Source organism: Vombatus ursinus, unplaced genomic scaffold, assembly GCF_900497805.2.
Source record: "Vombatus ursinus unplaced genomic scaffold, bare-nosed wombat genome assembly UNPS02014171.1, whole genome shotgun sequence".
In the NCBI taxonomy this organism is placed as follows: Eukaryota; Metazoa; Chordata; class Mammalia; order Diprotodontia; family Vombatidae; genus Vombatus; species Vombatus ursinus.
Window position 1 is genome coordinate 3,860,533 of NW_020953949.1, and position 23,987 is coordinate 3,884,519.

At 46.3% G+C, this 23,987-nt stretch overlaps 1 protein-coding gene across 1 annotated transcript; it reads left to right on the forward strand.

The window, feature by feature from the left end:
• Positions 1–239: 239 nt before the first annotated feature.
• TFAP4 (transcription factor AP-4) lies at positions 240–22,218 on the forward strand. The gene is made up of 7 exons (XM_027859608.1): positions 240–597; positions 14,465–14,630; positions 16,023–16,121; positions 17,695–17,865; positions 18,657–18,803; positions 20,248–20,415; positions 21,512–22,218. Exons 1-7 carry the CDS (start codon positions 509–511, stop codon positions 21,710–21,712), a joined length of 1,041 nt encoding a protein of 346 aa, XP_027715409.1. The 5' UTR covers positions 240–508; the 3' UTR covers positions 21,713–22,218.
• The last annotated feature ends 1,769 nt before the right edge of the window (positions 22,219–23,987 follow it).

Sequence of the window (23,987 nt, forward strand, 5' to 3'; positions counted from 1 at the left end):
CATCACCCATAGTGGCGCATGAAGCTCAGACAGTTTGCTTCATTCACACAGTCCCTTTCCAGCCCGCCCACCGCACCCCCCAGCCCCCTTGGCGGAAAAGAAGTGGTGCGGGCCCCTAGCCAAAGGCTATCCCCAGGGTTCCGCTCCCCTCTCGCCCCAGTCTCCCGCCAGCCCGGGGGGGGCGCTGCAAATAGTCCTTTGTTTACATGCAATTCCTTACTCCGCGGAAGGAGGCCGGGGGAGTGCTGAGTTTTCACCAGCTGTTTCCCGCCTTGAAACAGACATCTGATCAGCTGCAAACACACATACACACACACTCACACACACGCACGGGGAGGCAGGCCGGAGAGACCTCCCCCTCCTTCTCCCCCCCCCTTGCCGCCAGCATCTGGGACCGGGAGAGCCAGCACCTCCGACGCTGCCCTTTGATTCGGATTTCCATTTTGCATTCTCCTGCGGATCGGGACCACGGACTTGGCTTTTGCAGAGAAGGGGGGTGCTGATCGCTATGGAGTATTTCATGGTGCCCGCTCAGAAGGTGCCCTCTTTGCAACATTTCAGGAAAACAGAGAAAGAAGTGATAGGAGGGCTCTGTAGGTGTGTACCGCTCCCCCACCTTTTTTTTCCCCTAATGCAACCCCTGGCCAGCCTGCCCTCGGCGCATGTGTGTGCATGGCATGGCACCGGCCCGACTCCTTTCTTAGGCGCCGCCGGGAGCAGAGGGGCTGCTGCACCGCGTGCGGAGGCTCGCTGGGGCTTCTCCTTTAGAGCGCCGGGACCCCAGGCAGCCCCTGAGCGCGCCCCAGCTACTTTTGTCTGGTGCAAGCCAGCGAGTCGCGACGTTTGTAAATTGCAAACAGACCCACGTGGTTCTGCAGCAGTCCCGGCCATGCTGGTCGCTTTCTCCCCCTCTTCCTCCTCCTCCCCCTCTCCCGCGGCGGCTTCCTTTCCCTCCTCCCCTTCACTCTGGCTCTCGCTTGGCGCTGAGAAGGGCTTTTTTTTTTTTTTTTTTTTTTGGGGGGGGGGGGGGGGGAGAGGGAGAGGGACGGAACTCCGCGGGGTACTGGTTTGCGGGGCTGGGGCGTGCACGGGGCCAGGTTGCAGGCGGCAGTGGTTACAATGCAGCCATGCTGCTCCTCCGGGCTGCTCTGGTCGGATGGGGGTGGGGAAAGGGGGGAGGCGATGTGCGTGTTTGCAAACAGCCGGGTAGGAATGGGGGTGTCCCTTGGTGTGTGTGTGTGGTGTGTATGTGGTGTGTTGTGTGTGCGTGTGTGTTGTGTGTGCCTGTGGGTTAGGGGTGAGCCGGGCGCTTTTGGAGCGAGTCGCCCGGGAGGGGGCCGCCGGTGACCCCTGGACACGTTGGGGGCGGCTCGCCAGCGCTGGGGCGCTGTTTACCAGCAAGGCCTGGACGTGACTCTGCAGCCCTCTTGGAGTAGGCGGATCTCCGCCCGCGGTCTCCTGGGAGATGTAGTTCTCGCGGGCCCCTCGTGTGCGGGATTGTGGGAGCTGTAGGCGCTGCCCGGGCCACGCTTTCCATGCACAAAGCATGGTCCACGCGGGAGGGGGAGGGGCAGGGAACTCCGGACGGGACAGATTTACCACGAGTTGCGGGGTAGGCCCACTTCCCCCTCCCCCTCCCCACCCTAGGCTGGGGGCCACTTTCCCTCCTCCCGCCGCCGGTTTCGTTCTGTCCTTTTCCACGTGGGTCTCTGCCACAAACTCCCAGACAGCACGTCCGCCAACCCCCAGGCAGAAACTGAAAGAATTTAGTTTCCAAGCACTCTGTGTTTGTGCAGGGTTGGTCCTTACTACCCAGCATGATTTGGGGAGGGGGAAGTTTGCGAGCCTGGACTCTCTGGGACCTTAACTTTGTGCGAATGGTTTTGGGGGTGTTGGGCAGCCCTCACGCCCCAGTAGACTCCATGACTGGCAAACACCGTGTGTCTGGGCAGGTGGCTGCTACTTAGGAGCAGCCAACTCGGGGCCCTCCCTCCAGAAATGCCCCCAAACTCTCGGGGCTTCTTGGGATAAATTGACCAGGACTTTGAAGGGACATGACATGTGGGACCCCGTCCATTTCCTCACTTCCTTATGCTCAATAGGGAGAATTTTCTGGAGTCTTATGACTGTGCGCACCCAGACCCCACTAACTTACCTTTGCAGAGTCGTAGTGGAACCCCTCCCAAATTTCTCTCCTGGGAGTGGGGTAGTGGAAAGGTACACTGGTAAGGACAGGAACTCTTGGCTTAGGGAACTAGGACTGGGTTGGTTAATGGGGAGGGGGGGAGCGTCATCTTTTGAGAGCGGAAAGAAAATGAGAAAACTAATCAGTTATTAGCCTTGGATCTTTATTTCAAGTTCACTGTCAGGATCGGTAGCTTCCTCCCATTCACACTGTCCAGCTCTGCCGATCATGTAATCAATTAAGTAAAATAAAGGGCTTGAAATTGGATGGTCTCTGAGGTCTCAGTGCTAATGTCATATGATTAACTTTCCTAGGACTGACATTGGGGATGTATAGAAGACCCTCATAGTCTAATGGAAATAGCTGTGGACTTAGAAGACCTCTTAATAAGTTGTTTGACCTTGGCAATGTTATTTTTTTTCTCCCTGAGCCTCAGTTTCTTTATGTTGTTGTTCAGTCTCATCCTATTCTTTGTGACCCCATTTGGGGCTTTCTTGGCAGAGATACTGGAGTGGTTTGCCATTTCCTTCTCCAGTTCATTTTACAGATGGGGAAACTGAGGCAAACAGGGTTAAGTGACTTGCCCAGGGTCACACAGCTAGTACTATAAGTGTCAGGCCAGATTTGTAACTCAGGAAGATGAGTCTTCCTGACTCCAGGCCTTGTACTCTTTCAACTCTGCCAGTGATAGAAACCTGTGAACCACCTACTTCACAAGTTTGAAGAAATCTGTGAAAGTGTAAGTTTGTTGCTAGTATGAATAAACCTGATGCCTTCCCTCAAAAAATTTACCTACACAATAAGATTAACACTCAGACCTGAAAAGATACTGTATGCCAGATGACTTTAAGCAAGGCACTTCTCTCACTGTCTCGGTTTCCTCAGCTGTAAAATGAAGGGGATGTATTAGAATGCTTAGCATTCCTTCAGCTCTGAGTCAGTATGGTATACAGTGGAAAGAGTATTGACTAGAAGTCGGGAGACCTGGACCCAATTACAGGCTTAGTGACCTTGGGCCAATCACTTAACCTGTCTCTCAGCCTCAGCTTCCTTAGATGTAAAATGAGGATTTGCACTGATGTGTACCCCTCAGGATTATTGAGGGAAGCATTTTGTAAAATGGTCAAGTACTATTGAAATTCTGGCTCTTCGATTTTATTTGATCTTAAGGAGCTAAATCAGGAGCACACAAGGGTAAAGATACAGGAAGATAACCAGTGTGTTTGGGAAAGTCAGGGTAGACTTCTCAGAGGAGGAGAAAAGGGGGATTTTAAGTTGGCCCCTGGAAGGATGATTAGTTATGGATTGATGAGGCAAGAGGAGACGGCATTCCAAGCACTGAGGCCAGTCTGGTAGGGGAGGAGGAGTATGAAGGGAGATTTAGGAAAGGAAGCAGAGTCAGCCAGGAGGCAGCTGCTGTCCAGTCAGCCGGGGCTGAGCATGTGGAGAATGGGATTCCTAGGAATTCTGTTTTGACCACTTGGCAACCCTTTCCCTATGAGGTTCCTGGGCATCTTACCAAATTGAAACCCAGGGTCTGAAGCTTCTGTGGGCCTGTTGGAACCCTTGTTTGTGCTGGCAAGTACTCTTAATGTGTTTCTCTTCCCTTAATTTGGGTCTGCTCTAATCTAAAATAAGGGATGCCTTCCTTACACTGGTTTCTGAAAGTGCGAGATATGGCAGAAACACCAGCCCAGAACAGCTGTTTACCCACCTGGTATGAGCTTGTGGCCTGATTTTAGATTTCAGTGTCCTGTGGGTCAGATCACACCCCTGAACTTATATATACACAGTCCTTGTCTAACTCAGATGCCCTGTGAAGCAGGTGCAAAGTCTGTCCTTGACATCAGCCTTTCTCCGAATGGGGGAATGGGCATGAACAGTAGTACAAGGGATTTAGGCCAAGTGCAAGGAAAAACTTTTGATGTTGCGCTTAGGATACTGAGGAAATTGTGATGGTGTGCTGAGTGCTTACCAGTAGGGAGAAATCATTGGATTGCAATGGTCAGAGAAATGGAGGATGAATGTCAGAGCTGGAATTGGTCTTATTTAACCCTTTTTTGTTTTGTGGACCCCTTTGGCAATCTGTTGAAGCCTTTGCACCCCTTCTCAGAATCATGCTTTTAAATGCATAAAGTAAAATACCAAGGTTTACAAAGGAAAAGTATATTGAAATGCAGTAATGGACCCCAGGTTAAGAACCCCTGATCCAGCCCAAATCTGTCATTTTATAGGAAATTGAGACCCAGAGTAGGAAAATGTCTTGCCTGATGTTATATATCGAGTTTATGGCAGATTGGATCTTTAGAACCCAGATTTTCTTTGAGTTTAGGGCTGTGGCCACTACACCAAGTTTCAGGGAGAATGAGGGGGGGGACTTGAAGGAAGGGAAAGATTTGGAAATGTAGAGAGTATTGGTGGGAAGCCTCTTCTGGGTAGGAATTGGGTGAGCGGTGTGTTTACCTGTGTATGTGTGTGTATATACATATATGTATATACACACACATACATACATTTATTTTTATATATTATATATATACACACACACACACACACACACATAATAGTGCTTTGAGGTTTACAGGGAATTTATATACATTATTTCTCATTTGGTCCTCATAACAGCCTTGAGATAGATGCTTCGGCTATTCTTTCAGTTTCGCAAATTAAGAAAATTGATATCCAGAGAGAGATACCAACTTGCTCCCCAGCTTGGAGGTGTGGAACCTAGTGTGAAAGGAACCCCAGGCTCCCCTGACTCCAAGTTCATTATATGCAATGCTCCCTCTGATGGCAATGGCCTGACCAGATCAGAACCCTGTTCGTAAGGGGAAGTAAGAGTGAGGTGGGGGAAGAGCACCAGCCTTGGAATGGAAACAGTTTCAGATCCCCAGCTCCAACACTTACTCTCCATGTGATGTTTGAATGGGTCATCCATCAGCTCTGAAGCTCAGTTTCCTCATCTGTAAAACAGAGATAATAATTCTTATACTACGTATTTTATGGGGTAGTTATAAGAGGAAAACTCTTCGTAAACCTGAAAAGCACTGTAGGAATAAATTTTTTATTATTGTTGTTACTGATTAGGTGGAGAAAGGTTTTGGGAAGTGAAGGGAATGAGTATGATTAAGTACCTACTATGTGCCAGACACCGTGCTAAGATATTATCTTGTTTGAGTAAGGTGCTGTTATTATCCACATTGTGCAGTTGAGGAAACTGAGGCAAGCAGAGGTTAAGTCACTTGCCCAAGGAAAGGTGTTGAAAGCCAGGTTGAGGAATTGGGAAATGGGTCTTTAAGGTCCTTTCTAGCTGTAATGTTCTTTGGTTTTTGCTTATAGCAGGCAGTGCCTCCTTCAGCTGGGGAGTGTTAGGTTGCTACTTACTAGGAATTAGAATCAACTCTGGATGAGTATTGCTTAGATAAAACTTTGAAAAAATAAGTAACATTAAGTCCCACTCATCTTAAGTTTCCCAACTTAAGCTGGTCTCACTTGATGAAAGGGTATTAGGTTCAAAATGTAACTAATTTTTTCCCTCATACACATGTGACTTTCTGATGCAGGACAATATGAGTCGTATTTTGAACCTCCTTGGAAATGGATGCTATTTACTTAACTATATGTGATTTGGAGCAAGTAACTTATAACCTCCCCAGACCTTATATTCCTCTTCTATAAAATAATAAATCCAGCATTTATAGAGCTCTTTGAGTTTTGCAAAGTGCTTTACATACAGTTACCTCACTTGATCCTGCTAGAGGTTTAGACTAATTCTATGATCCCAGGTATAGAGCTGAGAAATTTAGGACAGAGACCTTGGATATAAGGTCTTACATGACTCCAGGTGGTGGCTGGGAGCTAGAATCCAGAAGCTTCCAGGTTGCTACTGGGTCTTCTTCTAGCTTCTGACACCAGTACCAGGGGGTTAGGAATGGAAATGTCCTGGAAAGAGAAGGAAGTACCAGTTTCAGAGACCATTGGATAGCACAGGAAGACCAGAGATTGAATCTTGTGTAATAAGCTGGAAAAGTGACTATTAGCCTTGTGTTTTAAGTTTACCTTGGTAGCTAGCTACTCCTGCCCTCTAAGGTTCTGCTAAATAATAATAACAATCCTTTGTACTACATAGTGATTTGCAGTTGGCAAAGTGCATTTATAACTTTTTTCTTCATTTGAGCCACACCACAATCTTGTGGTATAGGTAGGGCAAGACTTGTTCCTGTTTTACAATTGAGTAAACTAATACTTTTCTCAGTGGAATTCAGTTTCTCGCCTACCATCAGTTTCTTAAGGACTTCTATTTGTAGCATTAATATAGTGCCCTCCTAGTAAACCCTTAAATGCTTGTGGATTGATTGATTCATTGAAGAGCCCTGATGTGGGGTCAGAGGACCTGGGTTAGAATCTTGGCACTGCCTTTTTTTTTTTTTGGCAATTGGGGTTAAGTGACTTGCCCAGGGTCACACATCTAGTAAGTGTCAAGTGTTTGGTCTGAGGCTGGATTTGAACTCAGGTCTTCCTGACTTCAGGGCCAGTGCTCTATCTGCTGTGCCATCTAGCTGCCCTGGCACTGCCTCTTAATCCCTCTTTGGTTATTTCATTTCTCTGGATATGAGTTTTGTTATCTCTTTGTGAAATGAGAAAGTTTTGTTAGATGACACTAGAGGCCCCTTTTATTTTAAAATCTATTATCCTATGACTTTTTTCAAAGAATTGGTGTTTGATGACACGTTTACACTGACATTTATTTGCTTATGTGAATATGGCCTCTCCCGAGCCTTGGTTTCCTCATTTGTAAAATGGGGAATATTACAATCACCTGCCTCACAGGATTATTGTGGTTGATCAGAAGGAAGAATGCCATTAACTGACATTTCTATCCAGGGATGTGCTGGTAATTGTTTAGCAGTTGGCTCTCTCTGACACACTTCAGGTTTAATCTTCATTTTTAACGTTCTCCACTTAAGTCTAGACAATCAATAAAACAATAAATCAAGCCCTGATTTGGCGCTTGCCAATTTCCGAAGTGTAAATGCTCACACTGAAAGATTTTAATTGGCTCTCTAGAACTGGCTCCAGTATACTATATATACCCTGTTTATTATCACACTTTAAAATCTGCAAAGGTCTTTTGTACCCTAACTCATTTGAGCCTCCCAAATAACGTTGTAAAATAGGTACCAGATGTATTATTATCCCTATTTTACAGATGTGGAAACTAAGGCTTGGAAAGGTTGAGTTATATATTTGAAGTCCCACATCAGAGGCAGGATTTGAACTAAGATCTTTCCTAGTTCAAGTCCAACACTGTCCACTATACCACATTACCTCTAGTAATAAAAACCTCCACCTCATTAGAGGGACGTAAGGTTGGGTGAAAAAAGGTTTTCTTTTGAACTCATGGGGCAGGCATCAGGACTACCCCTGCCCCAGTGACTGCCAATGTGCCCATAGCACCCTCCTCCTCCACCTTCTCCCCATCCTTAAAACAAGAAGACCTCTAAGGAGTGTGTTTCCACACAGATCTGATGTTGGCTCTAAGACCAGCTTTTTTGGCAGTTTGCTTCAAGCTAGTCTATCTGGCATTCTGTGTGGCAGGCAGTTGTTCAGCTGGGATCTTTCCTGTACTCGAGTCCATTTAAAGGACAATGATAATTATTGCTCACGATGACCTCCCCAGGCAAAGTAAGGTCCTCAAGTGCCTTATGAATCCTCAAAGAAAGATTAAATTGGTCTTAATATAGCTTTAGTGTTAAGTACCATATTGGGCTGAATACAGGGATGTTTTCCCCCCATTTTTGGCTTACTGAAGACCTGAGTGTGATCTGTAATTGGTGTATATATCTTTCTATTTTTTTCTTTCAAAAAGATTTCATTTTAGAGCTGCAGCCTATATTTGAGGACAACCCATATTTCAGCACAATATGGCACATTTTATTGCACTCTAATTCTTTTGAAAGGGGCAATCCGAGTGAGGCACAGATAGAAACTTCTTTGATGATTCAGTGGTCTGCAGTTCATCAGTGTATTTTCTCCACCTCTTTGGCTCACAGTTCTTTCATGCCTTAGCAAATGGTTTAAACATATTTGTATTCTTAGCACTCTGCACACTGTCTTAGAACACTGCAGGCATTTAATATATGCTTGATGATTGATTAATAAAACTTACCAACATTTCTACTTTTTTTTTTGTCATGGCATTTGAGAACCAGGAGTGTTATCTCTATGCTCCAATGAGATTTTTGAGAAACCAACCAAAAAAATTTAATCAGAACATAGCTTTGCCTCTCCATTCTTACCTCCCATGCTGGATAATAGAGTTTGGGGAGGATCCTAGAAATCAGTGAATGATTGATCAGCCAGAGCTGGAAAGAGCCTTAGGACATAGAGTTAGAAAGGACTTAAGAAAACATCTAGTTCAACCCTTTCATTTTAATAATAACTCGCATTTATATAGCGTTAATATTTGTAATGCCTTTGCAGCTATTATTCGATGTTATTCTCATAAAACCCTTGTAAGATGGGTGTTATTATTATTGCCATTTTACAGGTGAGGAAACTGAGGGGCAGAAAAGTTCAATGAATTACTCCATGCTTAAGTTGCTCATGAGCACCCGAGGCAGGATTGACTCTTCCTGGCTTGAGTCTGATGCTCAGTCCACTACCCCATATGCTTCCTGTGAGAAAGGAGATGCCATGTCCAAAGTTGTCTGGCTCTGAGCCCTGTCTTCCTAACTCCAAAGCAGTATTTCTAGTAAGCCAGGCCGAGAAATGATAGGGAGCGTGGCAGGAGAGGAGAATTGGTGGGAAAGTCTATGGGAGGGAAGGGATTTGAGTGGAACAAAAGAACACCAGCTCCTAATACTCGGCAGTCCTTGCTGGACTCTATCTTGTTTTCTAAACTCTGATCTCTGACGGGATTCCAGAGAACAGCTAGACATACAGGGAACCTCCCCTGTCTTCCCTCCCCCCGACCAAGTCGGGAGTTATTATTGTGGTCACAAAACTGGTCCCGAGGTCCTTGTCCTGGCCCCATCTTGAGGGAAAGAAATTTTCGAATAGCCGAAGACCAACACTAGCTACCCCTTTTTACCTGTGGGTTTTGAAGGAGCATTTTGGGTTCCAGAATTGAGGGGTGGTGGTGGGAGTTACACGTCTAGCTTCAGAAGAATCATTTGGGACCCAAGGGCAGGACGGAGTATGGGGACTTAGTCAAGAAGCATTTTCTAAACTCTTACTAAGTTATGTATCAGACACTGTGTTAAGTGCTGGGGATGCAGAAAGGTCCTTCTTTACAAACTCATTTGCTGGTCTTGGATGAATTGCTTGACTCACCCTAGCCTCAGCTTTTTCATTCATAAAATGGAGGGAATAATCACATTCTCGCCTGCCTTGCAGGGAGTAATCAAATGGGAGAGTAGACATGAAAATAATCACACCATCCATTTGTACGGGGCTTTCAGGTTTCCAGAATGCTTTCTCCTCTTTGAAACAGAGAGGAAAACTAACCTGTTCAGTGTCATGTAGGTAGTAAGCAGTGGGGGTGGAATTTGAACTCAGGTCCTCTTGATTTAGATATAGGACTATGGAAAAGAAAGAAAAGGCCCCAATACGAAAAATACAGATCAATCCCCTCAGGTTTAGAGAGGAGGTGAGGTGCTTAAACTCCCATAGCTAGTAAATGACAGATTATAAATCCAGAGGCCAGGGCTCTTTCCAATATGCCATGTCAGTGTGCCCTAGCTTTATGATTTCCAAAGCACTTTGCCATCATTTTCCCCATTTGATTTCTCAACTGGGGAAACAGGTCCCTGGGATGTAATGGAGCTGGGACTACGTTCCAGGAAGAGGAAGTATCTGGAATTTCTGGGGGTAGGGGGTACACTAATGTGAATTAGTGGCAAAGCACAGTGTCTTAGAAAGCAAGACTTTTTTTCCCCTGATTTCCCCAGCCCTGCTCTGTGCCCCAATCCGATGCTCAGGCTGCCTGGTCTTTGACCTTTCTGGAAAGCGTACTCTTAAGGAGCCGACTTCTTAATATTGGATGATCTCATAAGTCCCAGAAGAAGTTTAGGTCTCTTCTGTATAGGCTTAAGAATGGACAATTCCTTTCCTTCCCTATGAGCCCCTGGGAAACTTTCTACCCTAACCTCAGCTTTGGGTAGTTAAAGGACCCAGCTTTGTTTTGAGATTATAGCTGTTCCCTGAAAGGGGTGGGGGTGGGGCTGAATCCCTGGGGAATCTTTGGAACAAAGAATTTGGAGCTAGAAAGAAAGATCTACCAGCTAATCTAACCAAACAGATGAGTTCCTTGAGGCTTGGAGAGGGGAGGGCACCCTAAAGTTGTACCACTAACAAGAGGTAGATTTGAATCCAGGCCTTCTGACTCCAAAATCCATTGTTTTTCATCCAGTCGGTTCAGTAAGCTTCTATTGTTTCCTGTGCCAAGAAATCCTGGGAGCTCTGGTCAGTATCCTAAGGCTGACTTTGGTCAGGTCTCTATAACTTCTGATTCCATGGCCCACCTTTAACATTACCGACCCTCCTCCCCCCACTTTCCTTACACACACCATTCACACCAGTGAAGACGTTGTTGACATTATGTGCGGTTAGGTGGACTGGGAGACAAGAGAAACATAGTTACAAACCCAGTGGTACTGATAATACTCTGTTTTGTTATGTGCCCTTGGGAGATTCAGTTCAGCAAGTCTAAACCAATGTTTGTTCATTCATTTAACAAGCATATATTTATTACCTGCTATGTGCCAGACTCTGGTGCTAAAAAGACAGAAATGAAGATCAAGTCGCTCATCATTTGAGTTCATTTTCCCTATTTGCAAAATGAATGAGAGTTCCTTCCAGGTCTGATATCCTATGTCCAGAGAATTTGGGTCTGATCCTGTCCTTCTTGGGGGAGGGCTGCCTTGTTTTAGAGCTACCCCTAAGGTCAATATTTGGCCTCCAGCTCTTTGGGGTGACCCCCTGTAGACAGACTGTTTAGTTGCCAGGCTCTAGAAGGAGGCCTCTCTGGTCACTTTCCATTATACCTATGGTATGGTATTTTCTTCGGTGAAGAGAGAAAGAGAGAGGGAGAGGGAGAGAGAGAGAGAGCTCAAGTATGTTTATGTGTGTGTGTATGTGTATATGTTTGTGTTGGTATCAGATGAGAAGTAGGATGAAACTTGTTAACGTTGACTCCCTCCTTGGGGTTGTAAGCAGTGGGTAGCGTGTTGTAGAGTCTGGAAGAGCTAGATTAGAATCCTGCTTCCTACACTTAGTAGTTGTGTGACCATAGGCAAATTACTGAACCAATTTGAACTTCAGTTTCTTCATCTACAAAATGGGGATATCTGTAGTACCTATCTCACAGGATTTGTTTGGAGGTTCAAATCACATGATGTATGTAAAGTGCTTTGCAAACTTCAAACACTTTGTAAACTTAAATTAAGTGCCTCCCATGTGCTGGGTGCTAAGGATCAAAGTACAAAGAACAAAACAATCTCCATTCACAAGGAGTTTTCATTCTAATGGGGGAGACAACTGGGACACAAAAATAGCATATATTTAAAGTTAGTAAATATATATTTATACATAAGATGATTTGGGAGGGATGTTATTTCATGAAGGGTAGGGTTATTCTCATTTGACAGTAGAGGAAACCAAAACTGTACTGGCCAGGGTCACCAGATGAGATAGTGGTGGATCTGGTGCTCTTGACTGTCATCCTCAGTTTTTCTTTCTTTGTCATAGGAGCTAACTATTCTAGATATTGTATTTGTTTCCTGGGTTTTGGTGATAAGCCCCCTTCTCTCTTTTTTTCTTTTCCCCACCGAAATTGGAATGGGGAAAGGAGCCAGGGATGACCCTTTTTAACCTGTGCTGAGTCAAAGAGTTATGCTGGGTTTCCTATTACTGTGTGTATGTGAGGAGGTAAGTACTGATTTCTGAGGACTCCTTGATGGAGAAAATGACTTTGCTGAAGGCTGGATTCGGGTTTCTGAGGGCCTCCCTCCCCCCAGCCTCCTTTTACTTAGTAGGATTTCCCAGTGATGGGATTGGAGGTACCAAGATTGCTGTTGATTCTCCTCCTGGTTCAAGGTTATGAGGGAGGATACTGTGAGAAAAGAGGGGGACTGGGGCCCACTCCCCTGTCCCTGGGGCAGGTCGCCTAGGGAGGGGGCTTGGCAGGAAGCAGGCAGGAGCTGTGGTTTTGGGTGGGGCCAGCTGGCCTCTGCTGGGATCACAGCATCTGGAAGCCATTAGTTTAGGGGAGAAGGGGGGAAAGGACCCAGAATGGGAACTGGGGGGGATACTTCTCATCCTAGGCCACACACACAGGCCCCTTGGGAGTGGTGGCATTTGTTATGCAGACTCTATCTGTCCGTCTGTCCCTGTTGCTAAATTTTCTCTTCCATTCCCCCTACCCCCAGCTTCTTCTTATGATCAACATTCCCCTCCCTTACCCAAAGTCGCATTGTCCTTCTCCCTCGTGGGCTCTGTTGGCTGTTCTTTAACAGTGGAATGACCCCAAAGGATGTTGGGTGTCCTGTCCTGTCCTTTTGAAGTAAGGTAGTGTAGCCTCCTCTGGGGTGCAGCAGGATGACGTTAGGATGATAGAGTGGGTTCCTTGGAAGTTGGAGCAGAGAGGAAATCCCTGTGAGGAGGAGGGTGCCGGATCATGGTATGATGTGGGGTAGTTGGGAAGGAACAAGTGGATGTGAGGGTGGGCTAACTAGATGAACAGCAAGACAGTTTTAATCTGGAAAGAGGGCATCTAAGGAAAGTATATAAAACCGGGCAGCTAGGTGGTGCAGTGGATAGAGCACCGGCCCTGAAGTCAGGAGGACCTGAATTCAAATCCGGCCTCAGACCAAACACTTAACACTTACTAGCTGTGGGACCCTGGGCAAGTCACTTAACCCCAGTTGCTTAAAATTTTAATAAAAAAAATTTTTAAAAAAGGGAAGTATATAAAACCATGGAAGGTTTAGGGGAATGTTGGCTGTATTACTAAATCCACAGATTCTTGACCGGGAGCCCTCCTTCCCTTTGAAGCTAGAAGGAGGATCTTTTAGGACAAAGAAATCAGGGATATATACTGGGTGTCCCGAAATTTTCAGTGTAGTTTAAAACTTTCATAGCTTAAAAACATCACTAAGACTTTTGAGACTCCCCGTATGCATGTGTGTATACACATAATACACTTAATAACCAGGACACTGGGGTTCTAGTCCATATGTCCCATTGGTCTCATTTTGTGATCTTAGATCATAGATTTTGAGCTGGAAGGGACCTCAGAGGCCTGATCTAGCACGTGCTGAAGGAGGTTAAGTAACTTGCCCAAGGTCATGTGGTTAGTACTTGTCGGAGGCAGGATTTGAATCGTGGTCCTTTGACTTTAGAGACTGTGTTCTTTCTGGTGCCTCCCAGTGTAGTACAGCTCATTTCCCTTCTCAGTTTCATCGTCTGTAAAAAGACAGAGGTTGGACTAAGTGATCGTTACAGTACCTTCCATTTCTTAAATTCTATGATTGAAGTACAAGCTGGACATAAAAACAGGTTCAAGGGGGCCTGAGAGAACTGATCAATCCCTGATGACTCATGGAGGGTTTTTGAAGCCAGTTTCTAACCTGTGATGGTAACCTTGGCCTTACCTGAATTGCTTCTTGGTCCCGTCTCAGAGGCCTGATCCTGCTAAGTGTCTCCGATGCTGTGAATGACCTATAAACTTCTATGTGGCTGTAAACCTCCTTGTTCATCAGAGGTGTGTCCAGACCTTTTGGACTTGAGTCTCATCAGATCAGGGGACAAACCAGAAGTAGCGGAGTAGGAATGGTCACCGGGTCAGCTTGGCTCTCTGCTTTACCTTGGTGTCAGATGGAGATGGATGATGGGACTATGTTCATATCCCTGGAATGTATTTAGAAAAAAAGGAAAGTATATAAAACCATGGAAGGTTTAGGGGAACGTTGGCCGTATTACTAAATCCGCAGATTCTTGACCGGGAGCCCTCCTTCCCTTTGAAGCTAGAAGGAGGATGTTTTAGGACAAAGAAATCAGGGATATATACTGGGTTAGGAAGTGGGATTTTGTGTTCTCTTCTTAACCCTCCCCTCCTTTTCTCTCTGGAGATATGTAAGGGAAAGGAGGCAGGAGAGCTATTGGAGGAAGACTGGTAGAGATGAGTATGCAGGAGGAGATGCACCAGCTTATGTCCCTCTCTCCTTCCCACCGGGAGGTCTCTTGCTGATTGAGTGATGGGCTCCTTTCCCCTTACAGCCTGGCCAACATTCCACTGACCCCAGAGACTCAGAGGGACCAGGAGCGTCGGATACGTCGGGAGATTGCCAACAGCAATGAGAGAAGGCGGATGCAGAGCATTAATGCAGGGTTCCAGTCCCTGAAAACCCTCATCCCACACACAGATGGAGAGAAACTCAGCAAGGTGAGTAGGACTCAGCCTGGGAGAGAAGCAGGAAAGAAAGTTTCCTGGGGTGATTATTTCACAGGCTGAGCCCTTTCTCATTGGACTCTGGCTAGAAATAAAGGGGAATCAATGCCAGTTTTGTCAAATGTTTCCCAAAGTATGATTCTTCTTTTCAAGTCTGATTGTCTCGTCTTTTTTCTTCTTTGTATAAGGAAGAGAGGGGAGGGGGAGAAGGGAGGTGGTGACAGAACTTTTTGTCATTGTTGTTACCAGATCTTTGTGACTCTTGACTGTGTTAAACTATAAGCTTCTCGATAGTAGGGTAGGTCTCATGTCTTTGCTGTGTAGCACCTAGTACAGTGTGTTTTCCGTAGCAGGAGGTTAACTTCTTAGCTTGTTAAATTGTACAGTTTGAATGACCAGCAAATGAGTTTTCTTGTGAGGAAAAAAAAGGTTTAATTTTGATAGATGCTTTTTGTTTTTATCTCACATCCGTTTCCAGATATAGCATTCCCCTGTCACTATCTAGTGAACCATCCCCTGTAACAGATTTTATAAAGCAAGAGAAAAAAGACAATTCAGCAAAACCAACTAACCAATACAGTCGTCATGTCTGACAGCATATGCAGTATTCTGCCCTTGTAGTCCCCCACCTCTGTAATGAATGGAAACTGGGCGAGTGGGTTTTCAGCGTGCGTGTTGCTCCATTCAGAGAGTGTCTGCCCAGCCCTGTGCATGGCAACATGGTGAGGGATATAAAATAAGACTGTTTCTCCCCTAAAGTAGAGAAGGCAGGAAGGCCATAGGAGTCTAGTGCAAGGAAGGGATGCCTGGGGTGGGCAATGATGATGGCATGGAGGAGGCAGGACGAGCTTGGTCTTTTAAGTCTTTTAGGATTCCAAGGGAGAGGTAGGAAGGGAGAAGCATTTTAGGTGGCAGGAATAGCATGAACAAAGGGGTGTGTGCGCGTGTGTGTGTGTGTTCAGGAGACAACAAGAAGGGCAGATCAACTTTTATTTTTCAAAATTTCCCTCATCTGTAAATGCCCCCTTTTTAAAGCATTAAATCTTATGATGCTGTGAAATGACATGCTATAAAACCCCAAAGAAAGAAACAGTTTGGTGGAACGGTTCTTAGTTCCTGGGAACTAGGGGGGCTGGAAAGGGAGTAAACAGCTGAGGCTACCTCCCCTCAGACACAGTATGGATCTTGTTTGTACCAGTTTATTTGCATGTCCTTTGCCCCATTAGAAGATGGTCTCTTTGAGAGTACTCACTCTCTGGCTCCCCAGTGGTCAGCACAGTGCCTGGCTCTCAGTAAAGGCTTAATCAGTGCTTATGGATTGATTCTGACCAGGGCAGGGTGGAAGGTCTGACCTATTGCACCCTCCCCTTCCTCCTTCCCTGGCAGGCAGCCATTCTCCAACAGACAGCGGAATACATCTTTTCTCTGGAGCAGGAAAAAACAAGGCTCTTACAACAAAACACACAACTCAAACGCTTCATCCAGGTAAGGATGCACCTTGGCCACCAGGCTTCCACCCCTAAGTCCTTGCTGGTTCTTCCCCTGTCTCCCTGACTGGTGGGACATGTCACCATCCTTCACAGGCTGAATTCATCCTAGTCAGTACTGTTTCACCAGAGCACAATTGGCCCTGGTCTGGAAACACCTCAGAGGGAGGTATAAGTTACACTTGTCTGGCATTGGTCAACCTTCCCATAACTGGGCAGCAAAGAGGTTCCTTTCCTATATGACAGAATACGTGTCCCGGTTAGTTGGGACCAAGTCTGATCAGGGATATAGAACCTGATCAATAAGCCGTGGGGATTCAGGGGAAAGGACATACTGACCTGGAAGTCAGGAGACCTGAGTTCTCTTTTTGACCCTGATACTAACTCACTATGTCCCTTCTTTTTTCCCTGGACCTCAGTTTCCTCCTTCATGGAGCTTCTGTTGTAGTTAGGGAAACAAGCAGCCCGGGGAAGTGATGCATGGTAATAGTAATCAGAGAAGGGGAAGACGAAGGTAGAGTGGAAAACTCAGGAGACTTTCTGAAGGTGGTGAGGCTTGAGCTTGACCCATTCTCCTGTCTCCTACAAAGAGCATTGACCCCTGCATGTGAGCTAACAACGTGCTAAGCCCTCTGAAGCAAGGCCTTAAGTGAGAAGCACAGCCCAAACTACTAGATAAATCAGAGATCTGGATAGGAGTCTGTGGATTGGGGAGTGGGGGTTGGTGTTGGGTGCCTCAGTTGTTAATCCATCTATTCTCATGAAGTTGTATAAATCAGATTTTTTGTAACTACTACTACTATATTGCATTAGGTAGATCTCTTTGCAAGCATTTTTGAGGATATTGGTTGCTTTGATGTTGGAAAAGTAAGATGGGAGGGAGAAGACGGACAGGTCTTTATTCACCATTTTACAAAAAAAGAAGTCTAGGTGATTCCTAAAGCTCGTTCTAGCCCTAAAGCTAGGATTCTCTAGAATTAAGTTATTGTTAAATTGTTCATTCATGTCCAATTCTTCATGACCCCACGGACCATACTGTTCATGTGATTTTCTTAGCCAAAAAAAAAAAAATACTAGAATGGTTTGCCATTTCCTTCCCCAGTGGATTAAAGCAAACAAAGGTTAAATGACTTGCTCAGGATCACACAGCTAGCTTTGTCTGAGGCTAGCTTTGAACTCAGGTCTTTTGACTCCAGGCCCAGTGCTCTATCCACTGAGCCATCTTAGATCAAGGTCATAGTTGTTTGCTGATCTGGGATTAGAACCCAGTTCTCCTAAATCCTAGACCAGCCTTCTTTTTATGATACCATGCTATTTTATTAGGAGAGCTAGCTATTTAAGGAATCCTATGGTGAAAAGCTTCTAAGTCAAATTGGATTTTCATGTGGTGGGTTTGCTTAGGATCAGGGTCACCTGCATTTGACTGCCAATACATTGATTGTCCCCAGCTTGGATGGGGGCTGGCGTCTTTCTCCAGCCCTTGCCACGGGGCTCCGGACCAGCCATACATCCTTCCCTGGGTGGGATGCATTGGCCACTGACTCCCTCCCCCTCCCCCTCGGGGTGCCCAGGAACTGAGTGGCTCATCTCCCAAACGGCGGAGGGCAGAGGATAAGGATGAGGGCATTGGCTCACCAGACATCTGGGAGGATGAGAAGGCTGAAGACCTGAGGCGAGAGATGATCGAGTTGAGACAGCAGCTGGACAAGGAGCGTTCAGTCCGAATGATGCTGGAGGAGCAGGTGAGTTGGAGGGGGTGGGCAGCATTGAGCTCCCACCTTGGTTTATTAGCCTCATAGTGTAGGTCTGTTGCGCCCCCTGGTGGAGGTGAAGGGACAAGCTCCAATCCAGTTTTCCTAGTAAGGGCTGGGCAAGGCACGGTTCCTTGGTTCGCTTACTGTCATCAATTCAAAGGCAGTTAACTTTCTTGTGTTTAAAAAAGCATCAGTGTCTGTTTACTTTGTGCAACGTGCTTGGGACGTTTAAAATTCTGACTTTCAGCAAGATAGCTGTGGATTAGTGAAAAGTACCAGACTGAAATCAGACACATTACTACCTATGTGTCCTTGGGCCTCAATTTCCTTACCTGTAAAATGAAGGGGCAGGACTGAATCATTTCTAAGCTCTCTCCCGGCTTTAACTGTCTATATTCTATCTTCTGAGGTACCCTTAAAAAGTCTCAGAGCCTATGTTCTATGGTCCCTTCCACCTTGAACATTCTTTGTATTATGTTCCAAGGTCTTCTCTAGCTTTAAATGTTCTATGTTCTAAGGTCTTTCCTACCTCTGACATTCTAAGTTGGCTGCTCCAGGCTCTGCCCTATTCTGTGTTCTAAGGTCCTTTTCTAGCTGCGACATTCCATATTCTATAGTTATAAAGCTTCCAAAGGGTTTGAGGGTAGATGGGCTTGGCCTTTTAATAGGAATTCTGGGGATCTGGGGGAGAGAGCTGTTCCCTTGGTCCCTTGATCTCAAGTTGGTGGTGGGGTAGGAAAGGTCCCAGGCCCAGTCTCCTGAGCTGGCCCTACCCACAGGTGCGTTCTCTGGAGGCTCACATGTACCCTGAGAAGCTGAAGGTGATTGCCCAGCAAGTCCAGCTACAGCAGCAGCAGGAGCAGGTGAGATTGCTGCACCAGGAGAAACTGGAGCGTGAACAGCAACAGCAGCAGCTCCGCACACAGGTGAGCATGGCAGAGGGGTGTGTGTGTGTGTGTGTGTGTGTGTGTGTGTGTGTGTGTCTGGCAGAATGGAGGAATCCCTGGCCAGAAGCCAAGCAACCTGGGTTCCAGGTCATTCCCATTCTAGGCCTCAGGTATCTCCTCCACATACTGAGTGGGTTGGACCATATGATCTAGTCCTTTCCTGCACTGACAGTCTAGGCTGTGCCTCAGTCTGGCAGTCAGGGAGCCTTTACTGATGCCTTCTTCAAACCCCGCCCCGTGCTAGTGGTTTTGTTGGTGAGATGAAAGGGTGCCCTTAAAGGGTTTACAGGGCATTTGGGATATACACGGCATTCATACATGAAAGAATTACAGAGCAAGTTACGGCAGTTTGTAATGGCCTAATTTAGTAGTGGTATAGACCAGTGGTTCCCAACCTATGGATTATGGACCTCGTGGGGGTTGTGGAATTATTGAAGGGGATTTGTGAACTGTCATTGTGTCATCGTACATATTGAGAGGCAATGAAGAGAGTGCTCTATATGGGGACAGGAAAATTGGGTTCCAGTCCCACTTGAGACATTTACTAGCTATAGGCAAGCCATTAACCATTTAGATCCTCATTTTCCTCATCCACAGAATTGGGGCAATAATGATGCTACTTATCTCATAGGATGGTGAAGAAAGTGCTTTTTGTAACTTAAAACACTTTATGTAACTATTAAGTTATTATTTCTCAACCAGTAGGATGATTACTTTCAGGTGGGGTGGGGTCCCTGACTTTTTTTTTGCTTAAAAAGGGGAAAAGAGGTCTTTATGCTTAAAGGATAGGAACCACTGGATAGATTATTAGGCCATGAGAGTTCAAGGAAGAAAGTGAGATCATCATTGGTCACAGAAGGCTTCATGAAGGATTTGGGCTGTTTCAAGATGATTAGAGGCCCAGAGAAGGGATTTCTTCTGGGGGTGGGGTGGGAGGGGGGAGACGTACTATGGATCAAAAGCATGGAAATGGGAGTCCCCGTGTTATGTTGTGGAAACAGTGAGGAGAACATCTTTCTTAGAATGTTAGGGGTAGGTGCTGGGGACTGGTGCTATGGAAGGCTTACTGGGGAGGTTGAATGTCAGGCTAAGCAAGGAGTTCAAATTGAAGGCAGCTCTCAGATGCCTTCATTGTCTTGTCATTTGAAGAAGATTATTGCGACACATGCAGGATGATTTGAAGGGAGAGACCAATAAGAGGCACCTATAATAATCCAGAAATTATATAATAGGAACTTAGACTAGGGAGATGAGTGGTCATAATGGAAAGTATTCATGGATGTGAGAAACATTTTATAGGGAGAGTAGCCAGGACTTGGTGTATGAATGGATGTTGGGGACCAAGGAAGGAGAGAATAATCAGTCTGATGGGGGATAGAACCTGTATCTTGAGGCCAGTTCTTATACTCTGTCTGTTCTGCAGCTTCTGCCCCCCCATGGGCCTCCACCAGCTCCCACCCACCACCCCACAGTGATTGTGCCTGCTCCTCAACCCCCACCCTCCCACCATGTCAACGTAGTCACCATGGGCCCTTCATCAGTCATCAACTCAGTCTCCACATCCCGGCAAAACCTGGACACCATTGTGCAGGTAAAGAAGGGAGGGACAAAGTGTGCTCCTGGTCTACAGGGTCTGTGAATGTGGATGGGGGCAAAAATTAAATCTTCATTTTCACTATGTGAAACTGCTCTGAGCTTCCTCATCTGTAAAATGAGAATAATATTTATGTGTCCCAGAGATCCATTGAGAAGATCAGAGATAGTGGATGTGCACAAAGCCCTCTAGTGAAGAGGGATTGTCAGACAGAGGGTTTGGAAGAGTTGGGAGTGGGGAAAAGTTGTGAGAGAGCTGGCCTGAGCTCTCTCCTGGCCTTGAGGAGGTGAGAACAGAGAATTTATACATGCTGACTTTAACACTGCCAGGGACTTTTAGGGCCCCTTTAATTTCTGAGCCTGGTCATTTGGGGCCTTGGGTATAACAGAGTGCTTTCTCTGCTTTCTCACTCCTGGGTCATCTGGTGGTCCGCAGGAGGGAAGTGGGCTGGCATCAGATGTACTCCAGTATGTAAGGGAAGGCTTGACCCGTCTCTGGCTCAGACTGGTAGATCAGAGATTCAGGTTTTCATCATGTAGTTGCTCAAGCTCTGAGAGTAATATGAGGAAATTTAAAAGACTTTTAGTTCTGATAGAGAAATGAAGATAGTTAGTTATAGATACCTTTATTAAGTTAATAGGTAGTGAGGTAAAAAAAAAAAACTCTAAAACTTTTTTTCAGGAAAGTGGCTAGCCTGGTCTGTTAACAAAATCGTTTCTCAACTCCGTAAAAGCACTTTTAAAACCAGCTTCATTGTTTTCCAAATTCCCAGCCCAGCTTGTCTGTAGTAAGTTAGGTCTTACCTGTCACTTTGCTGTTGGCATATTTAACTGTGTTGTAGGCATGGGAGGTGGTGGTGTAGATGGCCAGGAGGGGACACCTTGGCCCCCCTTTGCCCTTATCTGTGTCTCACCTAGACTGACCAAAGTTGAGAGGCCTTGGCCTCCTAGTGAGAGACCTTAGTGGAGAAGGGAGGCTTTGGGAAGAGCTGGGTTTTGGGGAGTGAGGTCCTGGGCCTGCTGTGGGTATAGGGAGCTCATGAGCTGGAGGCCTGATCAATGTCCTTGCCCCTACTCCAACCCCTTCTTCTTAGGCAATCCAGCACATCGAGGGCACACAAGAGCAGGAGGAACAGGAGCAAGAAGAGCGGAGACGGGTGGTGATCATGAAGCCGCCAGTCCGGGCCTGCCCTGGAGCCCCTGCCTCTGACACAGCTTCAGACTCAGAGGCCTCAGACAGTGATGCTATGGACCAGAGCAAGGAGGACCCAGCGGGGGATGGGGATCTCCCCTGACCCCCCCCACAGCCCTCCTCTCCCCCCCACCCTCAGGGGGCGAGGGGGCAGGGGCAATAGTGGGGAGAAATGCTCGAGTTCTCAGAGCGGAGAGATTTTTACAAAATTACAATGTCATTTGGGTCTCTTTTATGACCTCTTTTCAATACTGTAATTCTTAACAAAGCCAACACACCCAACTTTGGAGAAGGTGGGGAAGGATGGAGGGCAGAGCTGGGACACAGGTGGTACCAGGGGGGCCAGGGCACGGCTAGAAGAGGCTGGGGAGGAAGTCAGGGACCTCCCTGGCCCCTCTCCACTAAACCATTTCGCATTTAATTTAAAAAGGGGAAGAAAAATACCGAGATATTTCTTCTGTCCTCTTAGAAGCCAGCCCTGGAACAGTGACCACCCCGTCCGGTCCTCCACTTGTTCCCCTCCCTTCTCTCTCCCCTCTCCCCCTCTTGTTTTTTCCTCTTTCCCCTTTAAGCACTTAAATGGATTTGGGGGCTGTGGGTCTGGCTGGGCTGGGGCTGTTTGGGGGCCTGGGTGGGGGTGGGTTGTGTATGTTGCTTCTTGGTTTGGGGTTTTCTCATGCCCCCTCCTCCCTTTCCACCTGGCTCAGCACTAGAATTAGCTGTTAAATTCTTTACCCCCCTCAACCTTTCCCCCTAGGTTTACCCCCTCCTCCAGCCACAGCTGTCTCTGTCCTTTTCTTTCTTTCTCTTTTTCTTTCTTTTTCTCTCTCTCCCTCTTTCTTCCTTCTTTCCTTCCTTCCTTTCTTGGTTTTGTCTGTTGTTGTTTTTTACAATTTTGAGGTCTTTGTGTTCTGGGAGAAGCTATTATATTTTGTTAAGAAATGGGGAAAAAAAAAGGCCACTGTGCCTTTGTAAAGAAACAAAATAAAGTTTGTACTTTGTTTTTTAGAGCCTTTGCCTCCTGCCGACTTTATGACCTTGGGTGCTGGGCTGGTGGTGGTGAAGGCCCAGGTGGCCCATGGCCAGTCTGTTATGTATGGAGCAGCCACGTGTCTATGGAAAGGCTCAACAGTGATGAAATGGAGGTGGGGTGGGTAGGAAGGAGTGTTTCCCAGGGGAAGGAAGAGAATATTTTTGACTCCAGGAATATCCTAGGTGTTGGAGTGCTGGTGGTAGAAGGAAGGAGTGGAGATGGGAGCAACAGGGATATTAACTGAACCATTTTCTAAATAGTTGTCTAGGTTTGGGGAGGGGGGTAGAATTCATTAGGATTAGGGACAGTCTCAAAAGTTCTTAGCTCTTTGTTTTATTGGAAATCTCACTTGGGAAGGAGAAGGGACTCTCTGGAAGCTGGGCAGGAAAGGAGCATCAATTCCTTTCTCTCCAGAGGAGAAAATCATTCAGTTTCTCACTATCCATTCTCACTCCCCAAACACATCTCGGGGTATTTGGCAACTGATCTTGTTCTGAACCCCAGCTGTGTCACTAACCAGGTGATTTTAGGCAAGGTATATATGTTATATCTGAGCCTCAATTTTTTCATCTGTAAAACAGAAGACGGTATTGTGTTGTAGAGCCAAAGCTCTGGACCATGTCCAGTGATACTGGTTCAAGTCCCAATTCTGCCAATACTAGTTTGGAGACGTTTGGCAAGTTATTTGAGCAGCTGGGTTGCACAGTGGATAGAGCATGGAGTTTGGAATCAGTAAGGCTCATCTTCCTGAGTTCAAATCTGGCCCCAGACACTGACTAGCCATGTGACTCTGGCCAAGTCACCTAACCCTGTTTGCCTCAGTTTCCTCATCTATAAAATGAGCTGGAAAAGGAAAGGGCAAACCACTCTAGGATCTTTGCCAAGAAAACCCCAAATGGGGTGATAGACAGTTGATGTGACCCAACAACAACAAGGACTAAAAGATCTCTAAACACTTGGAAAAATCAACCCTTGGTCTTCTGACCACAGTGTCTTGGTGTGAGGAAAGCATTTTTTAAAGCAGCAGTAAGGTGTGCATAAAGGTGAGCTGTTGTTTTGGGGAATTGGGACCCTCTGAGTTTACAATCTGGACCAAGGACATTTCAGTCAATTCAGTCAATGTTTATTGGGCTCTTGCCATGTCCTAGGGAAAATGAGGGATAGAAATGAAGTACTCAGGCCTTGCCCTGAAGGAGCCTTCAATTGGAAGTTTGAGTGGCAAGCTGTGAATTCAGTGCTAAATAAGAGGTGCATAGGATTAGAGGGAGAGCATTGTGGGCCAGAGTAGTCATGAAGGAGGAGGTTGGATTGGAGCAGGGCCTTGGGAGTTGTGTTCAGGAGGTCC